Source organism: Pteropus medius, unplaced genomic scaffold, assembly GCF_902729225.1.
Source record: "Pteropus medius unplaced genomic scaffold, Ma_sr-lr_union100, whole genome shotgun sequence".
NCBI lineage: Eukaryota > Metazoa > Chordata > Mammalia > Chiroptera > Pteropodidae > Pteropus > Pteropus medius.
Window position 1 is genome coordinate 149,089 of NW_024341344.1, and position 25,579 is coordinate 174,667.

At 36.2% G+C, this 25,579-nt stretch overlaps 1 protein-coding gene across 1 annotated transcript in view; it reads left to right on the plus strand.

The window, feature by feature from the left end:
* The window catches only part of SPTA1 (spectrin alpha, erythrocytic 1), an 80,934-nt gene extending 55,701 nt beyond the window's left edge, over positions 1-25,233 (plus strand). Inside the window, exons 29-51 of the mRNA XM_039850443.1 lie at positions 688-831; positions 1,365-1,468; positions 1,879-2,041; positions 2,303-2,434; positions 5,398-5,535; positions 5,716-5,820; positions 6,853-7,061; positions 8,330-8,450; positions 9,070-9,191; positions 10,035-10,167; positions 10,681-10,779; positions 11,493-11,655; positions 12,226-12,302; positions 14,164-14,373; positions 16,303-16,599; positions 17,418-17,530; positions 18,676-18,693; positions 19,133-19,184; positions 20,545-20,732; positions 21,603-21,656; positions 22,021-22,167; positions 22,922-23,066; positions 23,744-25,233. Of these exons, the coding sequence (XP_039706377.1) occupies positions 688-831; positions 1,365-1,468; positions 1,879-2,041; positions 2,303-2,434; positions 5,398-5,535; positions 5,716-5,820; positions 6,853-7,061; positions 8,330-8,450; positions 9,070-9,191; positions 10,035-10,167; positions 10,681-10,779; positions 11,493-11,655; positions 12,226-12,302; positions 14,164-14,373; positions 16,303-16,599; positions 17,418-17,530; positions 18,676-18,693; positions 19,133-19,184; positions 20,545-20,732; positions 21,603-21,656; positions 22,021-22,167; positions 22,922-23,066; positions 23,744-23,869 (3,060 nt within the window). The 3' untranslated portion in view covers positions 23,870-25,233. The remainder of the gene's footprint in view (positions 1-687; positions 832-1,364; positions 1,469-1,878; positions 2,042-2,302; positions 2,435-5,397; positions 5,536-5,715; positions 5,821-6,852; positions 7,062-8,329; positions 8,451-9,069; positions 9,192-10,034; positions 10,168-10,680; positions 10,780-11,492; positions 11,656-12,225; positions 12,303-14,163; positions 14,374-16,302; positions 16,600-17,417; positions 17,531-18,675; positions 18,694-19,132; positions 19,185-20,544; positions 20,733-21,602; positions 21,657-22,020; positions 22,168-22,921; positions 23,067-23,743) is intronic.
* The last annotated feature ends 346 nt before the right edge of the window (positions 25,234-25,579 follow it).

The window sequence follows — 25,579 nt, forward strand, 5'->3', positions numbered from 1 at the left end:
GGACTTCTTTTTCCCTGGCACTGGAATCTTGGGATGGGAAGCCTGGTGTGGATCTGGAAACTCTTGCTCCTCAGGGTGGACCTCCATAGCCAATTTTTAACCAGAAGTGGATGTGGGACCAGCCCTTTTCACATCTCTACCCCTCCTACTAGTCTTGACATGGCGTGTGTGTGTGTGTGTGTGTGTGTTTGTGTGTGTGTGTGTGCATCTTTAGCTTTAGGACTTCTGTTTGGCTAGATGTGAGGCAATTCTCAATGATAGTTGCTCTGTAGTTTAGTTGTAATTTTGAGGTAGTCGTGTTTACCTATCCCACCGTCTTGATCAGAAACCTCCTTTGGGGGTATCATTAAGTAAAAGAAGGGCTACCTGAACACAAGACTTTGATACAGTGACAGTCAATCTAATAACCAAGACAGTTAAGTGACTAAGAGTTGGGAAACATATAATAGCATGAATACGCTGGACAAAGGGAGGGCTTACTCTCCAGGCATAAAAGAGCAAGATGGTGGGAGATTTCCTCATGTTACTCAGAACAGCACATAATTTAAAACTTATGAATTGTTTATTTCTGAAATTCTATATAGTATTTTCTGACCATGATTGACTGCGGATAACTGAAACTGCAGAGCAATACTGCAAAGAAGGGAGAACTAGCATATAATATACTTCTAACTTCATTCCTCATAGCTGTTCAAAGGGAACTCTGATCAAGCTGAGAGCTGGATGATGGCACGTGAGAATTTCCTGAGGTCGGATGATAAGGGTTCCTTGGACAGTTTGGAGGCCTTGAGGAAGAAACGTGATGATTTGGACAAAGCAGTCACTGCCCAGGTAATAACAACTAATATAAGAGTCCTAAAAATAACTATTAGTAATAATAACAGAAATACTACATATGTATGTGGTTTTATGATTTAAACATATTTTAATTCCCAGTTGCTTCTTACAGGAAACTCTTAAGTGGGCAGAGTAGTTTGACACTCAGTTTAGCCTAACCCAACTCATATGTGGCATTGAACTTTCTTACTTTAAGTCCAGCCTTTTAAAACATGACTTTTAGAACTGGAAGTGATTTTATATGCTGTCTGTTACAACATTCCACCCAATGCAAGATTCATTCTCTAAAGTGGCCATGGGAAGTGTCAAAGAAAGAAACCCAGTACCACACAAGTAGTCCATCTCAGTATCATTATTAATGTTTCACCTCTTTTTGAGTTAAAATTCACCTCTCTCTAAGGCATTTACCCATTGGCTTTGATTTTGTTTCCTTTTGTGAGACCACAAAGGATATTTCTATTCTATTCTAGGAAAAAGTCTGGGATTGCCTAATATCAGACATCTGGGCTCCTTTTTTTTTTCTTTAGGAAAAGAAGATCACTGAACTAGAACATTTTGCTGAGCAGCTCATTGCCGATGATCACTACGCCAAGGAAGATATTGCTGCTCGGCTCCAGTGGATATTAGACAGGTCAGGCCTGAGCAATTGTTTTGTGAGCTACAGGAAGATGTAGCAAAGTGACTGACCTTTTAGCCTTGAGCATTGGGATAACACTCTGAGTACTTCTCATTTCTAGATGCCTAAGACTATCTAGACACTGAGAAACTTTGTGATCTAGACTGACAGAATGAAAGACATGGAAGTTACATTAAAGATTACCTGACTTAACCACATTATTTTATAACTAAAAATAATGAGACTACATTATATATAACATAAATATATAAATCATATATAATATATAATAATACAATTTATAACTGTGTTATATATAACACATAAATATATAAGGGGGTTGAAAAATGAGAAAATTCATGGATATGTCATTAGAGCTTGGGAGAAGGAAAAAGGACACAGAGTGATCTAACCCCCTCCTCCAGATGGAAGGCTCTCAAAGCACAACTTATTGCTGAACAGACAAAACTTGGAGACTATGCTGACCTAAAACAATTCTACCGTGACTTTGAGGACCTGGAAGAATGGATTAATGAGATGCTGCCCACAGCCTGTGATGAGTCCTACAAAGACCCCACCAACATTCAGGCAAGCTCAAAATAGAACATCTTGGAAAACTTCAGCATACCCTGATTGCTGGATAAATGTTCATCTTCCCATACTGAATGTTTCCTTACTGCCGAGACTACTACTGCTGCCCTCAGGGTCTACTAAGTCTGTGGAGCAGGTCTTTCAGAAGTCATCATCACTTTGGTTATGATAGAAATATTAACACTTCCTTTTGAACAGAAGTTACATTTTCTTGTTTCCCTAAATGAGAGGATAACTTAGTTTCTTCTTTACCTTCAGAGGAAATACCTGAAGCACCAGGCCTTTGAAAATGAGGTCTATAGCCGAGCTGATCAGATGGAAGGAGTCATCAGCTTGGGGAATTCTCTGATTGAGCGGAGAGCATGTGATGGCAATGAAGAGACCATGAAGGTAAGGATTCTGCTCAGCATAGGTTCTGGCCTACAAAGTCAAATGAAGAGTAAAATTTTACTCTTTTAATGTTTCCATGTATAGGGATATGGAATTTCTTCCTGGTTAATAGTCTTCTCTCTTATTGTTGCACAAGGAAGGAGAAAAACAGTGATGCTCATATATTATGGATCCCACCACACTTAATACCTAGAACTCTAAGAAAACTTTAGATTTAATCCCTAAGCACTATCCTGTTTGTTTTATATTTTTCTGTCTTTATTGAAATATAATAGGCAATTAGTTGCATGTATTTACATCGTACAAATCAATGAGTTGGTTTTTTTTTTCAGTTATAGTTGGCATACAATAATATATCAGTTTCAGTTGTATAGCATAGTGATCAGAGAACCACATAACTTGGAAAGTTATACCCCACTAAATCTAGTACTGCTCTTCTCTCTTACATATTTATTACAACATTATTAACCATCTTCCCCATTTTACAATCTACATCTCCATGTCTATTCTGCAACTATCCATTTGTATCTTTTAATCCCCTTGCCTGTTTTTTGCCATTCCCTCAACTCCCCTCCCATCTAGTATCCTTCTAAATATTCTCTGTATCTATGAATTTATTTCCACTTTTGTTGTTGTTGATTTTGCTCTTTAGGTTCCACATGCATATAAAATCATGTGATTTTTGTCTTTTTCTATACAACTCATTTCATTGAGTGCAATACTCTCTAGGTCCATTAAGGCAATATCTTTTTTCATCCCCTTCCTTTCAGCCTGTGTGTGTCTTTTAATCTGAAGTGAATCTCTTGTAAGCAGCAGATGTCAAGGTCTTGTTTTCTTATCCATTCAACCAGTCTTTGAGTTAGAGCATTTAATTCTTTTTCATTTGAGGTATTTGTTGATAGGAATGTAGTTACTACCATTCTTTATTTCTGTTTTTTATACATGTTCTTTTTTCTTAAAGAAGTCCCTCCAACATTTCTTTCAATATCGGCTTGGTGTTGATAAATTCCTTCAGCTTATTTTTGTCTGTCCTTCAACTATAAATCATAACTTTGCTAGATAAAATATTCTTGATTGTAGATCCTGGGTTTTCATCATGTTGAATGTTTTATGCCAGGACCTTCTTCTGTCCTGCATAGTTTCTTTTGAGCAATCAGCTGCAAGTCTTATGGATGCTCCCTTGTAGTTAACTAACTGCCTTTCTCTTGCTGCTTTTAAGACTATCTCTTTATATTTAACCTTCGGCATTTAAATTATGATGTATCTTGGTGCGGGCCTCTTTGGGTTCATCTTTTTTGGTACTCTTTGAGATTCCTGGGGTTGTATGTCTATTTCTTTCACCAGGTGAGGGAAGTTTTCCAACATTATTTCTTCAAATAGCTCTTCAACATCTTGTTTTCCTTCCAGTACTCCTATGACACATTTTTTTTTTCATTTAATAGTGTCCCATAGATTACTTAAATTATTATTATAGTCTTGGCTTCTTTTTTCTTGCCATTCTGAATGAGAGTCTTTGGCTTCACCATTCTCTATAAAGGTCATTTGATCCTCTTCTTTATTCACTCTGTTTATTCCATTTTATGTACTTTACATCTCAGATAATGTGTTCTTCATTTCTGACTGATTCCCTTTTATACTTTCCATTTCCATTTTTATGTTTTTTATCTCTTTGTTAAAGTTCTCACTGAATTCATCTACACTTCCCATAAGTTCATTGAGCATCTTTATCACTAGTGTTTTTAATTTTTCATCTGTTAGATTGCTTAACTCCATTATTTCTGGATCTCTATTCTGTTCTCTCATATGGTTTCTGCTTCTTTATCTTCCCATTTGGGCTGCCTTTCTGTGTCTGTTTCAATGTACTGAGCAAAGCTTTTAAGACTCTCAGTCTTATTAGTTTGGCTTTGTGTGGTTGTTGTCTAGTGGCACAGTCCTGAGAAGAGTCCAGCTGTATGCCAAGTTTAGCCCCAGCCTGTGCTCCTCCAAGATCACCTGTTAAGATTCAGCAAGCAATCCACAGATGCTGTACTTATAGTTGTCTCAAAATGCCACACCAGTAGCTGAGGTCAGCTGCCACCAGTGTGAGTCTAGGTGCTGCTCAGCAAGAGGCACCTTATAAGCAAGGACACAACTGGATGTGGCTTGGGTGGGGCTGCGAGCTGGGGGAGGCAGAATTTCAAGGATTCCTCTTGGCAGAGGGACCTCTATTATCCAGTTTGATGAGGTCTCTGCTATGGCAACTTAAGTCTGTGCACTGGGAGTGGGGAGGGCCCAACAGAGAAAAAATGCATATTGCTGGAACTTCTATACAGAGCGAGCCTTGCCTCAGCCCTCACTCTGACAACTCAATGTCCTCATGTAAGTCCCTGGTGCCCCCTGCATAGCAAACCAGTGCTGGTGCTCAGAGTGAGCAGGTACATCACCGGGAAAGTCAGCTCACAGATACAGCCCCTTTAAAAGGTGTCTTCAGCTTCTGGATGCTGCTGCTATGGCCTCTGTCCCCCTCAGCACTCAGGACTGGGCAGCCTCATGTCTTTGCCCCATCCTACCTTCTGCCATTGCAGGGTGATTTCTCAGATTTCTCCCTAGTCGTATGGCTTGTTCATCTAGATCCCAGGGAATTTTCCTTTATGTTTGCTCCTTGTTGCTGTCACAATTTTGACTTGATTGCCAGAGGGATGAACAGAGCCACTATCATCTAAGCCATTTTTTTCCCACCTCATTATTTCATATTTTCTATCCCTACTGCCAAGAGCCTTTTGGAACGTAGGCATTGGACCCTGTAATCATCTTAGTACCCTTTCTTCAAACAACATCTTTTGTTTTTTTCCCCAGATTAAATAGAAGTACTGAAAAATTTTGTCTAGTCTCTACTTCCACAGCCTCCCTACATTATCTTTTCTAGCTGTTACAGGACCCCAGATTCTAAAGACCATAATGACCCCTCAATTTCTTTGTGTTAGGGTCAACTGGAAGAGCTGGAGAAACACTGGGACTACCTGCTTGAGAGAACAATTGACAAAGGACAGAAGCTCAATGAGGCTAGTCGCCAGCAGAGATTCAATACAGGCATCCGGGATTTTGAGTTCTGGCTCTCAGAGGTAATTGCTCCTGGAAGTGATGGGAAATAGAAGCCTAATAAATGCTTGTCAGATAATCAGATTTATGCATGAATGATCTCCTTGACTTTTCTTGGGAAAAGTTTGTAGATACAGTTCCTAATCTTGTTCTTAAAAATAGTTTTCATTTGGCAGCTTTATTGCTTATTCTTCTATTCTCAGGCAGAGACACTGCTGGCCATGAAAGATCAGGCCAGGGACTTGGCTTCTGCAGGAAACCTGCTCAAGAAGCATCAACTATTGGAAACTGAGATGTTGGCCCGAGAGGTAAGTAGTGTTGGAATCTCACTCTTCTGGAATTTCCATTCCCATAATAAAAACATTTCTGACTTACCTCTCTTCTGTATTAGGAGATCATTTAAGAACACAGTCTTGCAAAATTCACTGTAGTGTTCTCAGTCAGCAGTCTTTATAACTAGCTCAAATCCATGGGCTGCAGAGAGGTTGCAGCAGTCACTGTTAACCAATGATCATTAAACTTGATTCTAAGACTCCAGGGAGTGGATCCTAAAAATTATCTTGTTTATTTAACTGATGCATGCATATAAACCCACTGTCATCCAAAGGTGCACATTTCATATGGTCTTTGAAAGAAAATGCAAGTTTATTTTCTAGAATTAGGATGGGGGCATATACAGTGGAGTTGAACTACATATACACTCTAGAAATCCATTGGAGAATTCCAGTAGCATTCTAATATCAAGCAAAGATTTGTATTAGGAGCAGTGATAAAAGTGCTGGCAGGTATTAATTTTATACAGGAGAATTTTACATTATCAGTTTTATTTGGAGTTAGAGATACTCACAGAAAGGACAAGAAGTCAAAGGCTTTCTAAATTTAGTTATTTCAGGACTCGATGATATTGCTTCTGACTACACAAAGGGGCAGAGTTTAAATGAAAATACAGAAGAGGTTGGGTGTGTTCTGCAGCCAATATAAAGGTAGTTCTTGATAAATATTTTAAGAAATTAGTCCGCATCAAATTCAATACTGTGCTTGCTCACCAACGTCTTATTTTCTAGTTGGGAAGAGGAAGCAAATAAAGGGGAGAAACATCAGAATGAAGAACAGAACACATAAGGCCAAATGTGCAATTTGAGTAATGTAGTCATGCTATCCATATTGTCTTCGGATCTTGCCCTTATTCAAACTGAATTAAAAGAACATAATGTAAAATTTACTATCTTCAAAAACAATCTTTTGACCCAGTCTTTGAACCTGAACCAGCAATGGTTAAAGTTGCAAGTCTACTTAATACCTATACTGTACTTGTTCACTGAGCATGCTGGGCTTTCTAGGATGCACTCAGGGACCTGAATGAGTTGGCTACTGATCTGCTCTCCAGTGGGACTTTCAATGCTGACCAGATTGTGGAGAAAAGGGATAATGTCAACAAGCGCTACCTAGATGTCCAGAACTTAGCAGCTGCACACCATGAGAAACTGAAAGAGGCTTATGCCTTGTTCCAGTTCTTCCAGGACCTAGATGATGAAGAATCCTGGATAGAGTATGTACTACCAACTCACATTGCACTGACAATCTAAGAGAGTAGATAATCCACCAAACATGTTTCTATTTGATGTTAAAATGAAATATATAATGTTTCTTGTAGTTTGTATTACTTGTTAATCATGTCTGCCTTAGCCTGAAGTTAGCATTGGTTTTATTTTCCCCAAATTCCCTCATTGTATTCAGTAAGAGAAAGACAAGAATGGAGAGAGTAGGGAGCAGTTTACATACATTATGGGAACAAAATTAGGAGACCATATATATTTGTTTTAGATAGTTCATGGAATGTGTAATGCTCATTCTGAATCAGACAGCTGGGCATTTACAACTTACCCAGCTAATGAGATCATTATTATTCTCTCTGTATCCTTGTATTTAATATGCCACAGATCTGTATATTGAATAGAGAATGTTACACATTACCTGCCATAGTTTTATTACTAATTACCTTTGTTTGTAAAAAATAAAATTCTGAATATATTAGCAAATCAAATTATTTGCTTTATTTACTATTTAACCAGCCTTGTGTTTCTCTTCAGCAAACCTTTTGATTCTTGCTAGTAAGAATCAAAAAAAAAAAATTAGAAAAAAGCATTGTGCACAGGGCAATAAGCAGGACATTTTAGAAACCTTTTTAGGAATAGTAAGATAATATAATCTTGTCTATGTAGTCTTTTATTGTGCTCCTGGTAATGTCCAAAAATTTCATGCTCAAAACTGATTCAACGGCCATGACTGCTATAGTCAGTTCTTTATAACCCATTCTACCTAAGTTCATTATTGATATTAATAGACAAAAATAATAAAGGCCATGAAACTCACTCTCTCTCTCTCTCTCTCTCTCTCTCTCTCTCTCTCTCTATATATATATATATATATATATATATATATATATATATATATATATATATGTATGTATGTATATGTATGTTTGTGGTTATGTGTACATATATAATTTTTACTTTTTGAAAAAAGAAATGTTAGCAAATGTTCTTGAGCAAAGAAGGGAAGATAACACAAATAGATATGCAAATGACTAATGAGAAAGCTATTACAGCTGTGCATTTGGTACATATCAGTATGTTATTTTAATTTGTATTAGCATAAATCAGAAGTTTTGCTGAAAGCATTTGGCACTAATTATCTTTGTGATTACTGACACCAGAGTGTTACCTCACCCCAGCTACACACACTCTTAGAAAATTGTTCTAAGATGACTTCAGATGTCTAAACTCTAAATTTTCTGTTTTCTTTCTTGTTTTGTAGGGAGAAGTTGGTACGGGTGAGCTCCCAGGACTATGGGAGGGATCTGCAGGGGGTTCAGAACTTATTGAAGAAACACAAACGTCTAGACGGGGAGCTAATGGCACACGAACCTGCGATCCAGGTAGGAATAATAGAATATGAGACCTGGAAAGACAGAGATAATCTAATCTAATAAATAATCCCATCATGTTATAGATAAATAGGATGATACTACAAAATGTGAAGGTGGCATGCCAAGGTAACATCGAGTTAGTCACAGAGTTCATAAGTGTTCTTTTCTCCTCCGCATTTTGTATTCTGTGAATAGAAGAATTCTGCGCAGGAACCCATGCTCTTCTCTGGAAAAAGCACTTTAACAGTCCAGAGCACACTTGTTGACAATTGAGATGCAGGTTGGAACACCTGGAAAAGCAGCACTTGAGCTGAGTCATATGGAAAGAAAGCAATTCTGGGTCTGACTTGGCAGCTGGGTCACCCTGTAACCATGAATCATTCATAAGGTAGATCATGGAGAGTAAACTTGTACAGATGCCAATGCATTTGTCCAAAATCTTAGGTAAGTTTAGCATGGCAGATCTCGCTGCAGCTTTTTTCATTCTCCCAGGATTTTCAGGACCATTCCAAGTCCCATGAAGTTTAGAAATGATCTGGAGGGTAGGAAGAACTAGATACATTTCCAGGAGACTGTCTAAATTGAGAGAGATTGTGGGGTAATGCAACATGGAGAGGGTGTTTTTTAGAATGTGCTGGCTATGGCAGAGAGGCTGGGGGACAAGGCTGCAGTCGGGCGAGAGGAGATCCAAGAACGGCTGGCTCAGTTTGTTCAACACTGGGAGAAGCTCAAAATGTTGGCCAAGGCTCGGTGAGTTGAGGAATGGAAGCCCAGTTCTCTTCCTATTTTGCAATTGTTGGCTGGTGTTGGGGTTTGGGATACCAAATGCTTGCTAAATATATCTCCCCAACTATCCATCTCTACCTATCTTCTAAGTCACTGCTCAAATGCAAAGTCTTCTCTGAAGCTTACTACCATTAACCAGGCAGAAGTGATTGCTGTCTCTGTGTTCTAAATATACCTCTACTCTTGTACTTACTTGCAACTGTTATCATTGTTGCCCTACATATGTTATTCTTCATACCAGGTTATTTGCCACAGGTCTGTTTGTTTATCTCCCCAGTTTTAACTTTGTGTACAACACTCAGTAGTGGAAAAATGAAGAAATGTTTGTTTGTTTGTTTCTCCCTTATAGCCATAGAGCTATTTTGAATCAAGTAGTCATATAGCTGAATAAAATAATATCTTCCTATTATTCCATGTCCATTGGCAATAAAAAGACATTTCTACTTGGGGAATAAAAGTACTTTGCAATGCCTATATTGTATAAAAAGAATGGCAGTGCTCATAGTAGAAAGAGACTCTGCTTAATTGTTATTCTCTAGCTCTAAAGTCTTGGCACTTTTGTTTGGACATTGTTTCCTTCCCCCAACAAAAATTCCTAAAGAGTAGATGAAGCCACAAAATTGAGCCTCTGGAGCAAGGGTCTCCCCTTTTAAGATGAAATCAACACAGCTGACCAGTAGGCATATATTTGATTGTTCTGTGGCACAGTTCAACAGTGGTTGCCTTGTGAGATTGTGCCATTTGGCTCTACTTCCACTGCTTACTAGTTTCCTCTTATCGTTATTGGGGCTTACTGCCCTGCTATAGAGGGCTTCAATTGGAAGAGTCTCTAGAATACTTGCAATTCATGGAGAATGCTGAGGAGGAGGAAACTTGGATCAGTGAAAAGAAAGCAATGATTGCCCGAGGGGATTCTGGAGATACATTGGCTGCTACTCAGGTGAGAAATAGGCTGAATGGATCAATTGTCTTCTCTTTATTATGAATCTCTTTTTTTAAGTAGTCAGTTTTCAGCTTTAAAATTAATATTTTTCTCCTGGTGAGGAAAGCAGACATTCGGGTCAGCTCTTAGTACAGAACATTCTTGATACTTGATATTTTTTCTGGTAGATGCAGTGTTTCATAAATTTATATACATTTCAATGTGGAGAGGTCCTGTGCCTTATTTTGGTCCACACTCTTATTCCAAAATCCAGAAAACCTTAGGGTCACATGATAAGTTAGAAACAATGTCACTTATATGCCTTTGACTCTTTTTCTGGTGAGTTTACCCTTTTTTGGCAAGTGTGGAGTTTGGGGAAAAGAATTTAGTAGAGCTATGCAGGAAAAAGTGGGCACTCATCATTCTGTCAATTTAGTTGAATCATCGGTGATGAAAGGCATTAAAGGGAGTCAGAATGTGGGTGGGATAGGTTGCCCAGATGTTTTGTTTCTCACTATCTCATTTATGCAGAGCTTGCTAAAGAAGCATGAAGCTTTGGATAATGACTTTGCTGTCCACGAGGCCCGAGTGCAAAATGTGTGTGCTCAAGGAGAAGGCATCCTGAGTCAGGTAAGGGGCTCCAGGGCTTCCAGGTCAAATTTTCATTTTCAAAAGAGATTGGCCCCAGTATAAACTCATGAGTAGTGCTAAAATCATATATAGACTTCTAATAATGTCTTCTAAGCTGCCTTCTTGTTCTTATTGTTGCTGTTATTAGGAAATAATTATCTATTTAATTGCTTTTCTCTGAAAATTCTTATTTCAAGTTCTTTTAAGTATGGCTTGAAGATTTCTTTAAAAATTTGTTGACACTCTTACTCTTAACCTATGCACAATATAGCATTTATGAGGACATATAAACGACTTGCTTTGGTTATAAAGTATTGTAAGAATGTGAAAAAAATTTCTTTGTAAGCTTCTAGAGAGAATTACATGGAGACCTCTTTGTAAGTTGACAGTCACTCTTTTGTTTAAATGCATGTTTTTACAAAAGCTCCATGATCTAAGTGCTGTAGAAAGAACCCTAAATAGAGATGACTTCATATCTACTAGATGTTTTCACTAAGAAGATCACATTTATATGGATAAACATGAAAAGATCATCCAAATGCTGGGGTGGAAATAACCCTCTGAGACATAGATGAATAATAGAATAAATTCACTAGACCTACAGGAGAATAGTTTATATATTTAGAATGAGAAAAATGAGAGCTTTTCAATAGTACTAAAGAATTCACATTCCTGGCCTTGGTCTCTCTCCTCCTTTAACTTTGGCATTGCAGGAGGAAAATCAGCACAAGGAGAAGATTTCTGTTAAGATAGAGGCTCTGAATGAAAAGACACCTTCTCTGGCCAAGGCAATAGCTGCTTGGAAGTTACAACTTGAAGATGATTACAGCTTTCAGCAGTTCAACTGGAAGGTTGATGTAGTAGAGGCCTGGATAGGTAAGATGTGTGAAGGCCAGAGTCCTTGAGTTTGAAAAATGCTGATAAATTTCATTTATAGAATGGTTCCTGGGGCTTTCTCACTTATCTTACTAAGAGAGATTCTCTCTTCATCACACATCCCTAGCCTTTCGGGACACAATTACAATTACACTCTCTTGTATGCAAACACATGCACACACGTAAACACAGAAACATGCTAAGGGGGCATCTAAATACCATTATTCCAGAGAAACTCTTTTTAGGAATTGGTGATTTCACACATAATACCCAGAAAGATAGGAAATTTATTTATTTACTTATAATTTATATCTAACATACAATTTTTTCTTTTTTCTATGAAACACTCAGAAGTCCTTTTGGTCTTAGATCTCTTTCAGTCAGTTTTATCCTGCGTAAGTCTAGAAAAGCAATTCATTTATCTCCGCTGTTCTTATATTCTAATAAATCACCCACTTTGAGACTTAGGAGGCTCTCTTATGACCTATAGGAAAAATTCCTTTTCTCCTTACCAAGTCTGATACAGGACCAACTATCTTTCCCACAATATTAATTATCTTTGCTTTTTAGCTGAAAAAGAAACAAGCCTGAAGACCAATGGCAATGGTGCAGACCTTGCTGCATTCCTCACTCTCCTGGCAAAGCAGGTGAGAGCAAGATTGCCTTGTTAATAAATGTCAGTGAGGTCCAAGACTCATATCACACAGAAGCTGAACACAGGATTATTTCACTCCTAAATTTTGTGATCTTATTGTCTGTAGGACTTGTAATATTTTTTTTTCCTTCCTGATGTTGATAATTAGGCAGTTTTCTCTTCCGCTCTCCCTCTCCCCACTCTCTCATCAGTCTTTCAATAGGTGTTCATTATTTTTATTAGAGATCCAGCTTTTGGCTTTCTAATTTTTTCTGTGTTGTACCTTTTGTTGTAACTACTTTTTTAGATTCCACATATAAGTGATTTCATATAGTGTTTGCCTTTCTCTCTGACTTATTTCACTTAGCATAATACACTCAAGATTCATCAAAATTGTTGCAGTATGGCAGGATTTCCTCTTTCTCATGCTCAATAAGAATGTTTCATGCTTAATATTAATATTTTGTTGTATGTATGTATCTATGTGTATCTCAACTTTTTTTATCTATTCATTTATTGATGGACACAGGCTGCTTCCATATTTTAGCTGTTATGAATAAAGCTGCAATAAATATAGAAGTTCAGTGTCTTTATATTTTAGATGTGTCTTAATAAATAATGTATAGTGAGTATTGCTTCATTTATCTAATTTGATCATTTTATTGGAATAGCAATTCCATGTACATTTCAAGTAATTAATTCATAAGTTTTGACTTAAAGCTATAATTTAATATCTTTCATCCCCCACCTAACCCTATTTTTTGGCCAGAGATTGAAATGATTTAAGGCATAGTTTCAGTTTTTTTGAAAGCTAGCCTTTTGCAGTTTGCTCTTATACCTGGGGATTTTCAGCGGTTTCAACTAATTCTCTTTCCCTAGAGTCACTCCTAATCGAAATGTACTGAACTAAGCACTGTGTGACTACAGAAAACTGATTAGCATTTTAGATCCTTAACTACCGTTTTCTGCTTTGCTTCTAGGACTTGTATCTTACACAGTTTAGGAATCTATAAATGAGGGAAAAATATAAAGAGAATATTGAACCTACACTTCTGCAGTTCCTTTTTCATAGCTTCTTAAATCCTGGGTGCCTCAGTTTTCTAGAACTTCAATTTTTGTCTCTAGCTCCATGAGATTTTCAAAATCTCTGTTTAGCTGCTGTCTCTTCTTACCCTGTACACTTTATACTTCAAAAGGAAAAGTAACAGAGAATATTACTTCTACTCTACTACTATTCCCTCCTCTATGGAATTTTGATCCCTCGAGTTATAGCTACTTGAGTTGCATTGTGATCTTTCTCACATGGCTGATTTTTTTGTATTATTATCCAACAGATCAGTTGTTCTCAAAGAAAGAATTGGTTCAATACAAGCCACACTGTTAAAGCTGGAAGTGGAACATCCCTAATCTTATACAGCATTTTCATAAAAATATCAATTGTATAACTAGCATCTGTAGGAGGTCTTTTGTTGGTTTGTGTACTTTCAAGATCTCTAGTAGTGCACAGCTACTAATTAGAATTCAAAATCTGATAAGTGATATAAAAGTGTCCAAGAAAGGATATGAGCTATCTGAAGGATTTAGTTTGATTTAAGAAATTTGAAATATCACATTATGTTCTAACATTTCCTTAATATTAATAATCCACCTAACCTAAAATCTAATTATAAAACATATGTCCACTGGAACTTAACCATGATTCTAACCCTGAATGTTCACTTCATCTCTAAGCCATATTTCTTTTTCTTTTGTCATCGTTCTCTTTCCTAGCACTTATCTTACCTCTGATAAAAATCTGGTGGAAGCCAGGTATGAATAATCTCTTGGATACATATTATTTCTCTATTTATTGCTTCTCTATGGGCCTTTCTCAGGACACGCTGGATGTCAGTCTGCATAGTTTCCAGCAAGAGAGACTGTCAAAGATAACTAATCTAAAGGACCAACTGGTAGCTTCTCAGCACAGCCAAAGCAAAGCCATTGAGGAGCGCTATGCTGCCCTGCTGAGGCATTGGGATCAGCTTCTGGAAGCCTCTGCAGCCCACAAAGACAAATTACTAGAGAAACGGCTACCTTTACAGAAGGTAAATTTAAAAAAAAAATTGATGAACCATGATAAGGACTTGATTATCTGTATATTAACTAAACCCTCTTTGGATAATCTATACACATTTGAGTACTTTGAGAAGGATCAGGAAGACATTCTTATTGAGTAAGAAGTTATTCAATTTTTTAGACTGATAGTACATTTTTTAGACTGATTTGTCAATTATCCAGTTGACTTGATATGAAAGCCAAGCACATGTAATGTAACAGATATGTGAAACAAAAGGGTAGAAGATTTTACTGTATGGAAGACCTAAAACAGACGGGAGAAAAGGTCATCCTTGTGCTTTTCTCTGACTCGAATAAAAGGACAACTAAACAAGTAAAACTGTGTTCTCATCTTCCCTAACCTAGAGACTTTATATTTATCATTTAATATCTTCAAACCTTGATTCCTCTATTTATGAAATTTACCACCATCTCCTGCTGTTCTGTATTATTACTATTAAAAAAAACAATGGATCTGAAAATGCAATTTGGACCGCTGCTTTGTGTATGAATATATGTGATTAAAATGTTTTTTTTTCTAGTGGTGGCTGCTAAAGTATTATATGTTAATCATAAAAAAAAAAATCAATGATGAAAGGAAGTCAGCATGGTCAGTGAAGTTATTGAGGATTCCTATATAGTAACAAGTATTTTACCTGACAACAAGTTAAAATAGAGAGTTAGGGAATTGGAAAACAATCATATAAATAAAAGTCAGTTAGTTTGGACCCTTAGTTAATTTCTACACTATTGTAGGACATGAGATCTAATTTTAGGTGAAGAATTGAATCCATCAATGGATAACTTTAAAAGTACATAAAAAATATATGTATAAAAACACTTCACATTCTGATTGTATTATATTACTTTCTGTTTATAAAATCTTTGTAAAAAATTTAGTTGATCCTTAGTATTATGAAAATGATATGAAGTACTTTATGGTTTCCATGTTCTTCCTTTATAGAGTTCATATTCATTTTCTCTATGTTGACCTATTTTACCATGTATATTGCTGGAATGAGTACAGGGAAAATGTAATAATGAACAATGTTGCAATCTTCCTTCCACTGGACAAGTTATTTCCTCTCTAACCCTTATGTTTGGGGATGAACAAACATTTGTGTAAGATAAATCTCCTTGGGAATATAGTCAACTGACCCAAAATCTATGATACATTTAAAATCTAAAAAATATTTTTGATTACCTACTGTTTGGAACAATCCACGTTATTTCTGTCATTCAAAAATCTAGAGTCATTCAGAATATATGGATAACTCTAGAGAGTATTGCAGAAGTAAAATACAGTTTGGAGAGTAGGAAATATTTTAAGCAGTGGCTTCAGGCAAGAGCCCTAAACAAGTTTTAGAAGAAAGGTAGGAAAATAACTCAGTATAGACAGACATCAGAGAGGTGTGGTCCACAGAAGTACAGAAGAAAGAGGAGGATGGGATAGATTTGCCCATCTAACAAATGATTTGTTCATTTAACCATTTATTTATTCATTTATTTAACACCTATTCTTACATGTTTACTATATGCCAAGTAAAATTGAAACATGAACTTCAGTATAAGAAATCATGAAATCTTATCATTGAAAACAACTTTCGTCTTTCTTGGAATCTTAGAGCTAAAATAACTCTAGAATTCATTCTATCTTCTCATTTATAGATGATGGAAAACTTACCAGTTGCACCCAAAGAGAAAATGCTGGGATCAGGGCTAATACTTGAACTTACATATCCATCTACTGAATCATATTGTTCTCATAGGTTTTAGTTCTGCTCTATTAGAGTGTTGACCCTAAAAATATTTAAAGACGGTTATTATTTTTATCCTCTGTCTTCTTGTCTCTTTTCTTCAGTATTTTCTTCTTCTCTTCTAATTGGGAAAGATGAAGGTATCTTTTTCTTTCTCTGTAGGCTGAGGAACTATTCATGGAATTCGCACACAAAGCTTCAGCTTTCAACCACTGGTGTGAAAATACTGAGGAGGACTTGTCAGAGCCTGTGCACTGTGTCTCTCTGAATGAGATTCGCCAGCTGCAGAAGGAACATGAGGCCTTCTTGGCCTCCTTGGCCAGGGCCCAAGAAGACTTAAACTTTTTGCGAGAGCTAAACCAGCAGATTAAGACCTTAAATGTGTCCTCCAGTCCTTATACTTGGTTAACAATGGAGGTGCTAGAAAGAATCTGGAAGCACCTAACTGACCTCATCAAGGTAGCTTGAGGCACAGCAGAGATTTACCTTGGCTACAGTGGTCATAATCATTTAGATCACTATCCAAGTTAGGGAACTTTTGAGAAAAAAAAATCATTAATCAGAAAAGCAGTCATAAACTGGAAGTCTAAGAAAAATTTTGAATTATTTCATTATAAATATAGCACTATGCCCCATAGTTTGGATAGTTTCATCCTTCTGAGTGTTGAGCAATGATTTAGAAAAGCAAACATAAATTCCAGGAGTGGCTATAAAAATGGGTTATAAAAAATTCATGAGGCCTATATATATCTTTACAGCCTATATATTTCCCTAGCCAAGGCATTCTCTATTTTATACACTCCTCTAAATTGTCTTTTAAATATGTTTGTATTTAATTTTTGTCTACAATTATGTTCGTTATATAAAGCTATGGGAAGTACTTAAAAGTTTTAAAGACTAAAATTTCACCATAAAATCACCATTTTAGTTGGCAACTCTTATTACTACCTTTCCCTTCAAGGCTGCTTTTAAATAAAATTTCACTTAGAAAAAAAATTGAGAAGGGGAAGTATTTGCCTTTATTACTTAATTACTTGTTACTGGGCTTGGTCTTTGAGACATCTGCAAGTACTTATGGGAAGTGACATGAACTTTATTCACCTTTTGGAGATGAGAAAAGGTGAGCTGGAAGAAATATGAGCACACAGGTATATGCCTCTGAAAGACAGGCTAGATTTGGGAAAGTTAAGATATGCAGCTGAGCCTGGAAACCAGTTATTTTGCTGCAAAGAGAAGTGTTCAATGTGCACTGCACTATCTGTGATTTGGGGTTTTAGGAACGGGAGCAGGAGCTGCAAAAGGAAGAGTCAAGACAGCTTAAGAACTTTGAAATGTGCCAGGAGTTTGAACAGAATGCCAGTGCCTTCTTTCAATGGATCTTGGAGACCAGGTGTGCTCTGCTACCTCAAAACTTATCATCTCTGTGCCGCACACTCCATTTTATATAAGGATGATGTATATATATGAGGGGAGGATGAGGAACTCCTACAGCATTTATGCTGTCCTAAAATCACCATATTTTATTTGTGCTTTATACTTGCAATTGAATGCTTTCTGAATCAATCCTTGCAAAATTGAGTAATGAAATTTCATACTGCTGCCCATTGTGTAACCTTCAGTATTCTCTTCTTGATACTCTCACTTTTTTTCCTGTTGCCTATAATTATGGTCCAAAAATAACAATAGAGCCTTATGTTTCCATACCACATTACATTTTACAAAGAATTTCTATATATATTACCTCACTTAACTTTTAGGGCAACCTGGAAAAGTGTACAGAGTGTACAGAGTGTACAGAGTGTATCTTATTACCTATGTCTTCAAGTGTAAAAGGAAGTTCAGTAGATAAATTGACTTGCTCAAGGTCACATTTGTATTTATTGACACAAGCAGAGCAGAGCATATTGTGAACACCAAATATGAAGTTCTTATGTTGCCTGACTGCTAAAGCTGTGATGAGAATCAGTGTCACATCTTCTGGGGAAAATAACCTGGAAAAGGAAATTTAGAAGGTATAATATGTTAGAATAAATGGCCTAACTTGGTAGACTGTATCCAGTAGATGAGTCAGAATTGTGGACTTTTGAGAATTAGAGTGGTAGTTTAGGTGATACCCATGATATATACTGTTTCTACACATCACTAACAGGGGTAAATCAGACAATTAACAACAACAACAACAAAAAAATCCCGAATCACGGCTGAAATACATTTGACAAAAGGCAGAAGAAATATAGCTCATTCTCCTCTGCCTCTTGTTTTGGTACTTCTCCCCAGCAGCATATGCCAAAACTAAGCATATCACCTGACACTGCGCTCTTCATCCTGTAGGAAGGAGCTGCATGAAAGACTCCTAGCTTCTCAGTATGGAAGAGACTTTGGGAACAAAGGGTGGAACGTGTTTATATGTTTTTAGCTACAAACGATTTAAAATGTTTCATAAATCTGAAGAAAAAAGATCATTAAAGTAATCCATGTTAACATATAATTTCTCTTTTTCCTTTTCTGATTCCTGTTCCGGACCTCCATGTACAGGGCTTATTTTCTGGATGGGTCAGTATTTTATGCTATTGTGTTTGTTTAGTTATAACATTCTGGAATACTTAGCTAAAGAGGCCTTAGCACTGAGGCATCTTCAACCCATCTCAATCCGATGGTGCTTAAATAAAAATGTAAAGTGAGAAGGAGAAGCCTAATATATGCTGTTCTGGCTCCACGCCCCACTAGATGTCTTGTCTACATTAAGTTAAAGGTATGTTTGAAAATAAGAACTAGAAGAGAGGTCTGGAGGCCTTCTCATAGGCAGAGAAGAATTTGGCAAGAATGTCTTTAGACAAAAGGTTTAGATCATGAAAATTTTGAGTCATGAAAATGTATTATAGAGAAGTCGTATAACTTGGAAGAAGTAGCAATAGTATGGGCTTTGAGTTTGTCTGTGTAAAATATTGACCTTTGATATTATAAGTAATGTTTTCCTCTGTTTTTTAACTAGATCTTTACTCAAAGAAACAGGAACTCTGGAATCCCAGTTGGAAGCAAATAAAGTAAGTAATGTTTATTCATTAGCTAAAGATATACCTAGAAGTACAAGGAAGGCGAGAAAAAAAATGCTTAAAGGAAACTTGTAAAGAAATAGTTTTAGATAAATTCCCTAGCCTTAAAGTCAAGTGCCTAAGGCTCTGGTGCCAACCCTGCCAAAAATTTGCATTCTAACCATTGTCCACAACTTCATAGAAATCAGATTACTTAAATCTCTAAAATTCAATTTCTCTATCTATACAATGGAGTTAATAATACCTTCATTTTAGAGTTATTATATTGATTAAGTAAGAGAAAAAATGCAAAAACTCCTATCCTACAACCTAGAACATTGACAAACTTTGTTATTATTTGATAGTAACAATTATTTGATAATACAATTGAGTCTAGATAATCTCTTAACAATTGAGTGAAGAAGCTATGGCCCAGGGTGGTGTTTCTTACCCTTATTTTAATTATTGACCCCTGGAGAAAAAAAATAATCAATTAAACTTAATTTCTTCTTAATGAGAGAAAAATACTAAAGAATAAGATGTTGTCAGGTAGGATTGATTTTTGTAGGGCTGAAAGGAATTGTAATATCTTTTTTTTTTTTTTTTTTTTTGCCAACTCCCATCATCAGAACCAATTCATTATTCTTCTCTTTAGGGAAAAAATATTACCCAGTGGAGAAAACATGACCTAGATGCAGAAATTTGGCATATAATTTGCCCAAATGACAGGACTATTCTGTGAAAATCTTCTCAAGCTAGTGAAAGAGGACTAAGAGTGAATACCGTGGAGCTTACATAGACCTGAATGTTTAATCACAATCAATAGTGCAGATAATTCAGGATGAAAATCACTGGGAGTTGACTATTCATGAATCTGGGAATTCTGCCCTTTTCTATTTGTAATATATAATTACTAACTCTTTAATTTATATATTACAGATTACCAGAATGACATAGGTCATATCACTCAAACTTTCTACCACTTTATAAGTGAGAAATATAAAAATGAAATAATCTTGCTGAGTTGTTCATTTCTCAGGGATGACAGGAATATCCCTGAAAATAACTGAAAAGGAGCAATTAGGGGAAACCAAAACTCATTAGTTTCTTATTTTATATTCACTCCCATCCCTAAGTTTGGAGCTGATGCCTTGTATAACTGTCTCTTCTTCTTCTTCTTCTTCTTCTTCTTCTTCTTTCTTCTTCTTCTTCTTCTTCTTCTTCTTCTTCTTCTTCTTCTTCTTCTTCTTCTTCTCCTCCTCCTCCTCCTCCTCCTCCTCCTCCTCCTCCTCCCTCCTCCTCCTCCTCCTCCTCCTCCTCCTTCTTCTTCTTCTTCTTCTTCTTCTTCTTCTTCTTCTTCTTCTTTTTTCAGAGAAAACAGAAGGAGATCCAGGTGATGAAGCGTCAGCTGACCAAGATCGAGGACCTGGGAGACAACTTAGAAGAGGCTCTGATCCTGGACATTAAATACAGCACCATTGGGCTAGCCCAGCAGTGGGACCAGCTCTACCAGCTGGGGATGCGAATGCAACACAACCTGGAACAACAGATACAAGCCAAGTACTGAGAACCTATATCCAGAGCTTGGACAGGGTGTGGGTGGTATTAGGTATTAGAAACTTAACTCCAAGGGCTAGAGTTGGGGGTGATAGATAAAAGAGCTGCTTCAGAGATAGTATACTCACCATCTTCAGAAACAACAGTCTTTCTGTTTACTGTCTCATGGAATGGCTATGTCACTTTATTCTATTATGAAATAGAACACAGTACTCTCATCACCCTGAATCTACTCATCACCCAATTCTCAGCCTCTTCACCATCTTATGTAATCTCTTCAGAAAGCATTCCTTTTAGTAAAATGTCCTCTAGAATGTAAGAAATATTCAAGATATATAACAGAAAAGCAGAATTCATTTTCCTAAAGAAATTAATTGTATTAAAGAAGATTTAGATTTCCATAGCTTTTGGACTGTGTTATTATATAGATGAGAGATTGGCAAACCTTTTCTGTAAGGACTCCAATAATAAATATTTTAGATTGTGTGATATATATAGTCTCTGTTATAACTCCTCAATTCTGCTGCTGCAGAGAGAAAGAAGCTACTGATAACCATAAATGAATGAGCAGGGACACATTCCAATAAAATTTTATTTATGGGCATTTAAATTTGAATTTTATTTAATTTTTATGTTGAATTATTTTTCTTTTGATTATTTCATCCATATAAAAATGTAAAACACATTATTAGCTCATGAATTGTGCAAAGGCAAGTGACACACTGGATTCGGCCCATGAAGCATGGTTTGTAGACCTCTAAACTAAATAACACAATTAGCATAATGCTCAATAAAGTGCCTATCTATTTCATGTGGCATGTCTTCTCCTTTTCTCTGTTATATTAAAGGCTTAATTAATGTTTTTCCTTTCAGAGACACCATAGGTGTGAGTGAAGAGACACTAAAGGAGTTTAGCACTACCTATAAGTGAGTATAACTTTGTGGTTGATTAGCTCTCTGTTTTTCAGTCCTTTCACAATGAATCTCCAGATAACATTTTTATCTTCAGTGTGGCTTGGTAGAATCTTAAATGAAGATCTAGTTATGTTATTTAGCTTCAAGTTGTAGCTTATATGTCTGAGATCTCTGGACTTTAGAAAAATATGTCTGAGGCCTCTGGACTTTAGAAAAATATGCTTTTTTCTCCATTCATTAGGTTAAAAAAATGTATAGAAACACAGACAAGCTCTCCACTCAATGTTAATAAAGCCCCAACTGATGCAATAAGAACTGTTCTTTTCTGTTATAATCTGGTTCTCTATTAAAGTTTATAAATGTTTTTATTTTTTAGACACTTTGATGAGAATTTGACAGGGCGCTTGAGTCACAAAGATTTTCGGTCCTGTTTGAGAGGACTCAATTACTACTTGCCCATGGTGGAGGAGGGGGAACCTGAGCCCAAGTTTGAGAAATTTCTGGATGCTGTTGACCCAGGAAGGTAGGACGAAGACTAAGGGCCAGACTGTAGTAGGGAATAGGGCTTGGACTGAAAAACACAGAAAGTAAAATGATTCATAAGACATGAAATTAACTCCTTGAGAAAAGAAAGATACAGACTACTATAAATGAATTGGGTAGCTTGCTTTTGGTGTTCTTTTAGGATTATCTCAGAAGTTTGTGGCACTAACTCCAACTCAGGCACAAATTCTGCAATTTGGTAAATTTGTGGTTTATGTTTCACATAGAAATTCCAGCTAATTCTTAGAATAGAACCAAAGATAAGAGTTTGTTCATATGTGTAAGTCCCTAAGAAGAGGATTAATAACTCATGGGGTGGGGTTATTTTATGCTTGGGAGAGTGGAACAGAGTCATAGAGGGATCACATTGTTGTTAGGGACTAATTATTTCTAAAATTAAGACTAGAGAAGACACAAAATAGAGGTATTTAACTTAACTTGAAGAGTTCGAGGTACCTAGATATTAGTGCTGATGGGAAATTCTCAAATTCTATATAATGTATCAGGCTGAAAGACCCACACAGAAACAGAGTCTGGAACTTTGAAAACTGTTTATTTGGCTACAAGGGAATGAAGAGTTGGGTCAAATAGAGAACATAGTCTCAGATTGCTGATTTGGAAGAGGCACTTGGAAAACCTGGCTTTCCTCTGTCTCTGAGACAGTAGGATAAGAAAGGGGCCTGCCTTCTTCTCTGTGTTTAACAGGCACAATGCCTGATCTATTTCTCTTACAGAAAGGGCTATGTCTCATTGGAAGACTATACCTCATTCCTAATTGACAAGGAGTCAGAGAACATCAAATCCAGTGATGAAATAGAGAATGCTTTCCAAGCCCTGGCAGAGGGCAAGGCCTATATTACCAAAGAGGACATGAAGCAGGTCAGATTCCAATTGCATCTACTCTCATTATGCTCTCATCATAATCTAGATTTTGCTCATCTCAGGCCTTCTTGCCTACTATAGACAACTACCCTCCCTGCACTTCTTTTTTCTCCTCAGATATTATCTCACTCTAGATATCACTTGCTTTTATCATAATTTCACTTTGTGATTAAAACCTACAATCAAGCTCTAACAATTATCAGGGTGAATCCCAAACCTGAAACTCAGTTTTCAAGGAAATTTATTATCTCACTTATTAAATAATCCAAATTTATGGTATAAAATAAATAGACTACAGAGTCTAATTGGAATGGGATTCTTCAGGTAAGAACTGAGCTGAAGAGATCAGTCAGTCATATTTGAAGAGTAAAGGGTGTCAAATATGTAATGACAAAAGAAAACTTAACTCTGGGTGGTGAATACACAATGCAATATACATATGATGTATTCTTGAACTGTATACTTGAAATCTATATAATTTTGTTAACTGGTGTCACTCCAATAAATTTTATTTTAAAAAAATTATGGATTTATGAGATAAGTATGTGATATGAGCAGAACTGGCTTTTTCTTCTAAAGTTCTTCCATTCCCTGGGTTTACAGCATATTGGAAGGCCCAAAGAACCAGCTATTTTGAATTCTTATTACTGTATCTCTTTCTTTTTATATTTCAGGCGCTAACCCCAGATCAAGTGTCATTCTGTGCCTCACATATGCAGCAATATGTGGACCCACGAGGCCGAAGCCACCTTGCTGGCTATGACTATGTTGGCTTCACCAGTTCCTACTTTGGCACCTAATAAGCAGTTTTTCTTAGATTGTATAATATCTTGGTGTGAAAGAAAATATTGGGGGATGAAGGAGACTGGCAAAAAAGAGAAGGGGTAGATAGTACTCTATGTGTGTGTTTGTGTTTATTACATTTACTGCAGAACCTAAAAAAAATCTCAAGCTTGGGAGATATGCTGTTAACAGAGTTGGAAGAGAGGATATATTTTTTAAATTTTTGGGAGGGTTCTACATATCTTTATTATTGTTTTGTTCTAATTAAAATATAAAGTATTTTATTTTTTAAAAAATTAAGTGTTTTTAATAGGGCAATATGAAGTAAAATGTTACTGACTTAGTTGGGCTTCTATATTTCTGAAAAATTTTCTGTCATCTAAATATTAACAGCTAATTACATTGTAAAAAAACAGGGCCATGTTAGAATAAATAAATAAAATCTAAGATGATTTACAAATGATTTCCTTTAAGTTTTGTGATGTATCTAAATTCTTACATTTGAAAATGAAGATATTTGAGTCTGAGGAACCCCAATATTTTAGTCTGTAAAATGAAACCACACAGAAAAGACCAGCATAGCATTTATTTTCTTTTTAATCTGTCCTTTTCATACTGCCCCACTAAAATAATGCTATTGCTTTCAGAATGGCAAAATTTCAGCTTTTGTCCTCCATGTCCACAAATTACCTCTTAAATTTTAATATTATAAAAATAATATTTGTTTTGATTTAATTCCATCTTCTATTGGTGTAAGAGTCAGTAGAATTGTTATAAAATTAAGAATTAAGAAAAAAAAGCAAGAATAGGTCATGTAATCTGCAAAGAATTTTTGGCCAGTTTTGGTTCGATCAGGTTCAAATGTTAACATTCTGTCCTTACTTGTAAAAGTTGATAGTGCCATTTGCTGGTGAGGAATCTTAGGTCATTTATTTGGCTTGTGTGAAACTTCTAGTATCCTGCATGAACAGTCTCCATCCATGTATATTACCACTCGATTACAACTTTAAATCTCATTCTCATCCTCTATATAGAAATTTGTCCTCTCTTGTCATAAAATCATTTAAAATAATTTTGGTTAAAACTACAAAGCTATCTTTGTTGCTGATAATGTATAAATGTTTTTACTGATTTTTGCTTAAACAGTTGGATACTATGGAATACAACAATGGGGTGAAGGGTCAAAGTACAATTAGTAGTTGTACTTAGTACAACTAGTAGATGGTCACGGGGATGGGGAGCACAGCATAGGGAATGAAGTTAGCATTAATGTTATTGGCTATGTAGAGAGCCAGAAAAAGAGAAAGAGCAATTAGGGGGATCATTTTATAAGCTATATAAATGTCTAATCAATGTACTGTATATTAGAAGCTAATGAAATAAAATTTTTAAAAAGTATTTGAAAAACATGTCCATAAATGTCTAAACTATGTGATTATGAGTTACCAAAAATAGTTACAGTTGAAAAAAAGCAAAGTCCGATAGTCCAACAGAAATCAATATCATTTACTATCACACTTATTAAGTATGGAGAATCTAAAAAATGTGGCTTGTAATAATTAAAGGCATAAGTGAGCATCGTTTCATTCTCTCCCCAACACCTGCCAAGTATCTGCAAGGCCTAAATCAGATTATTAGACATACGATGGATCAAGAAATGCTCTTTTAAGACAAGGGATCATTAGAAGCATCTTATAAGAGGGATTAGGTAATATAGAGACTAGAGA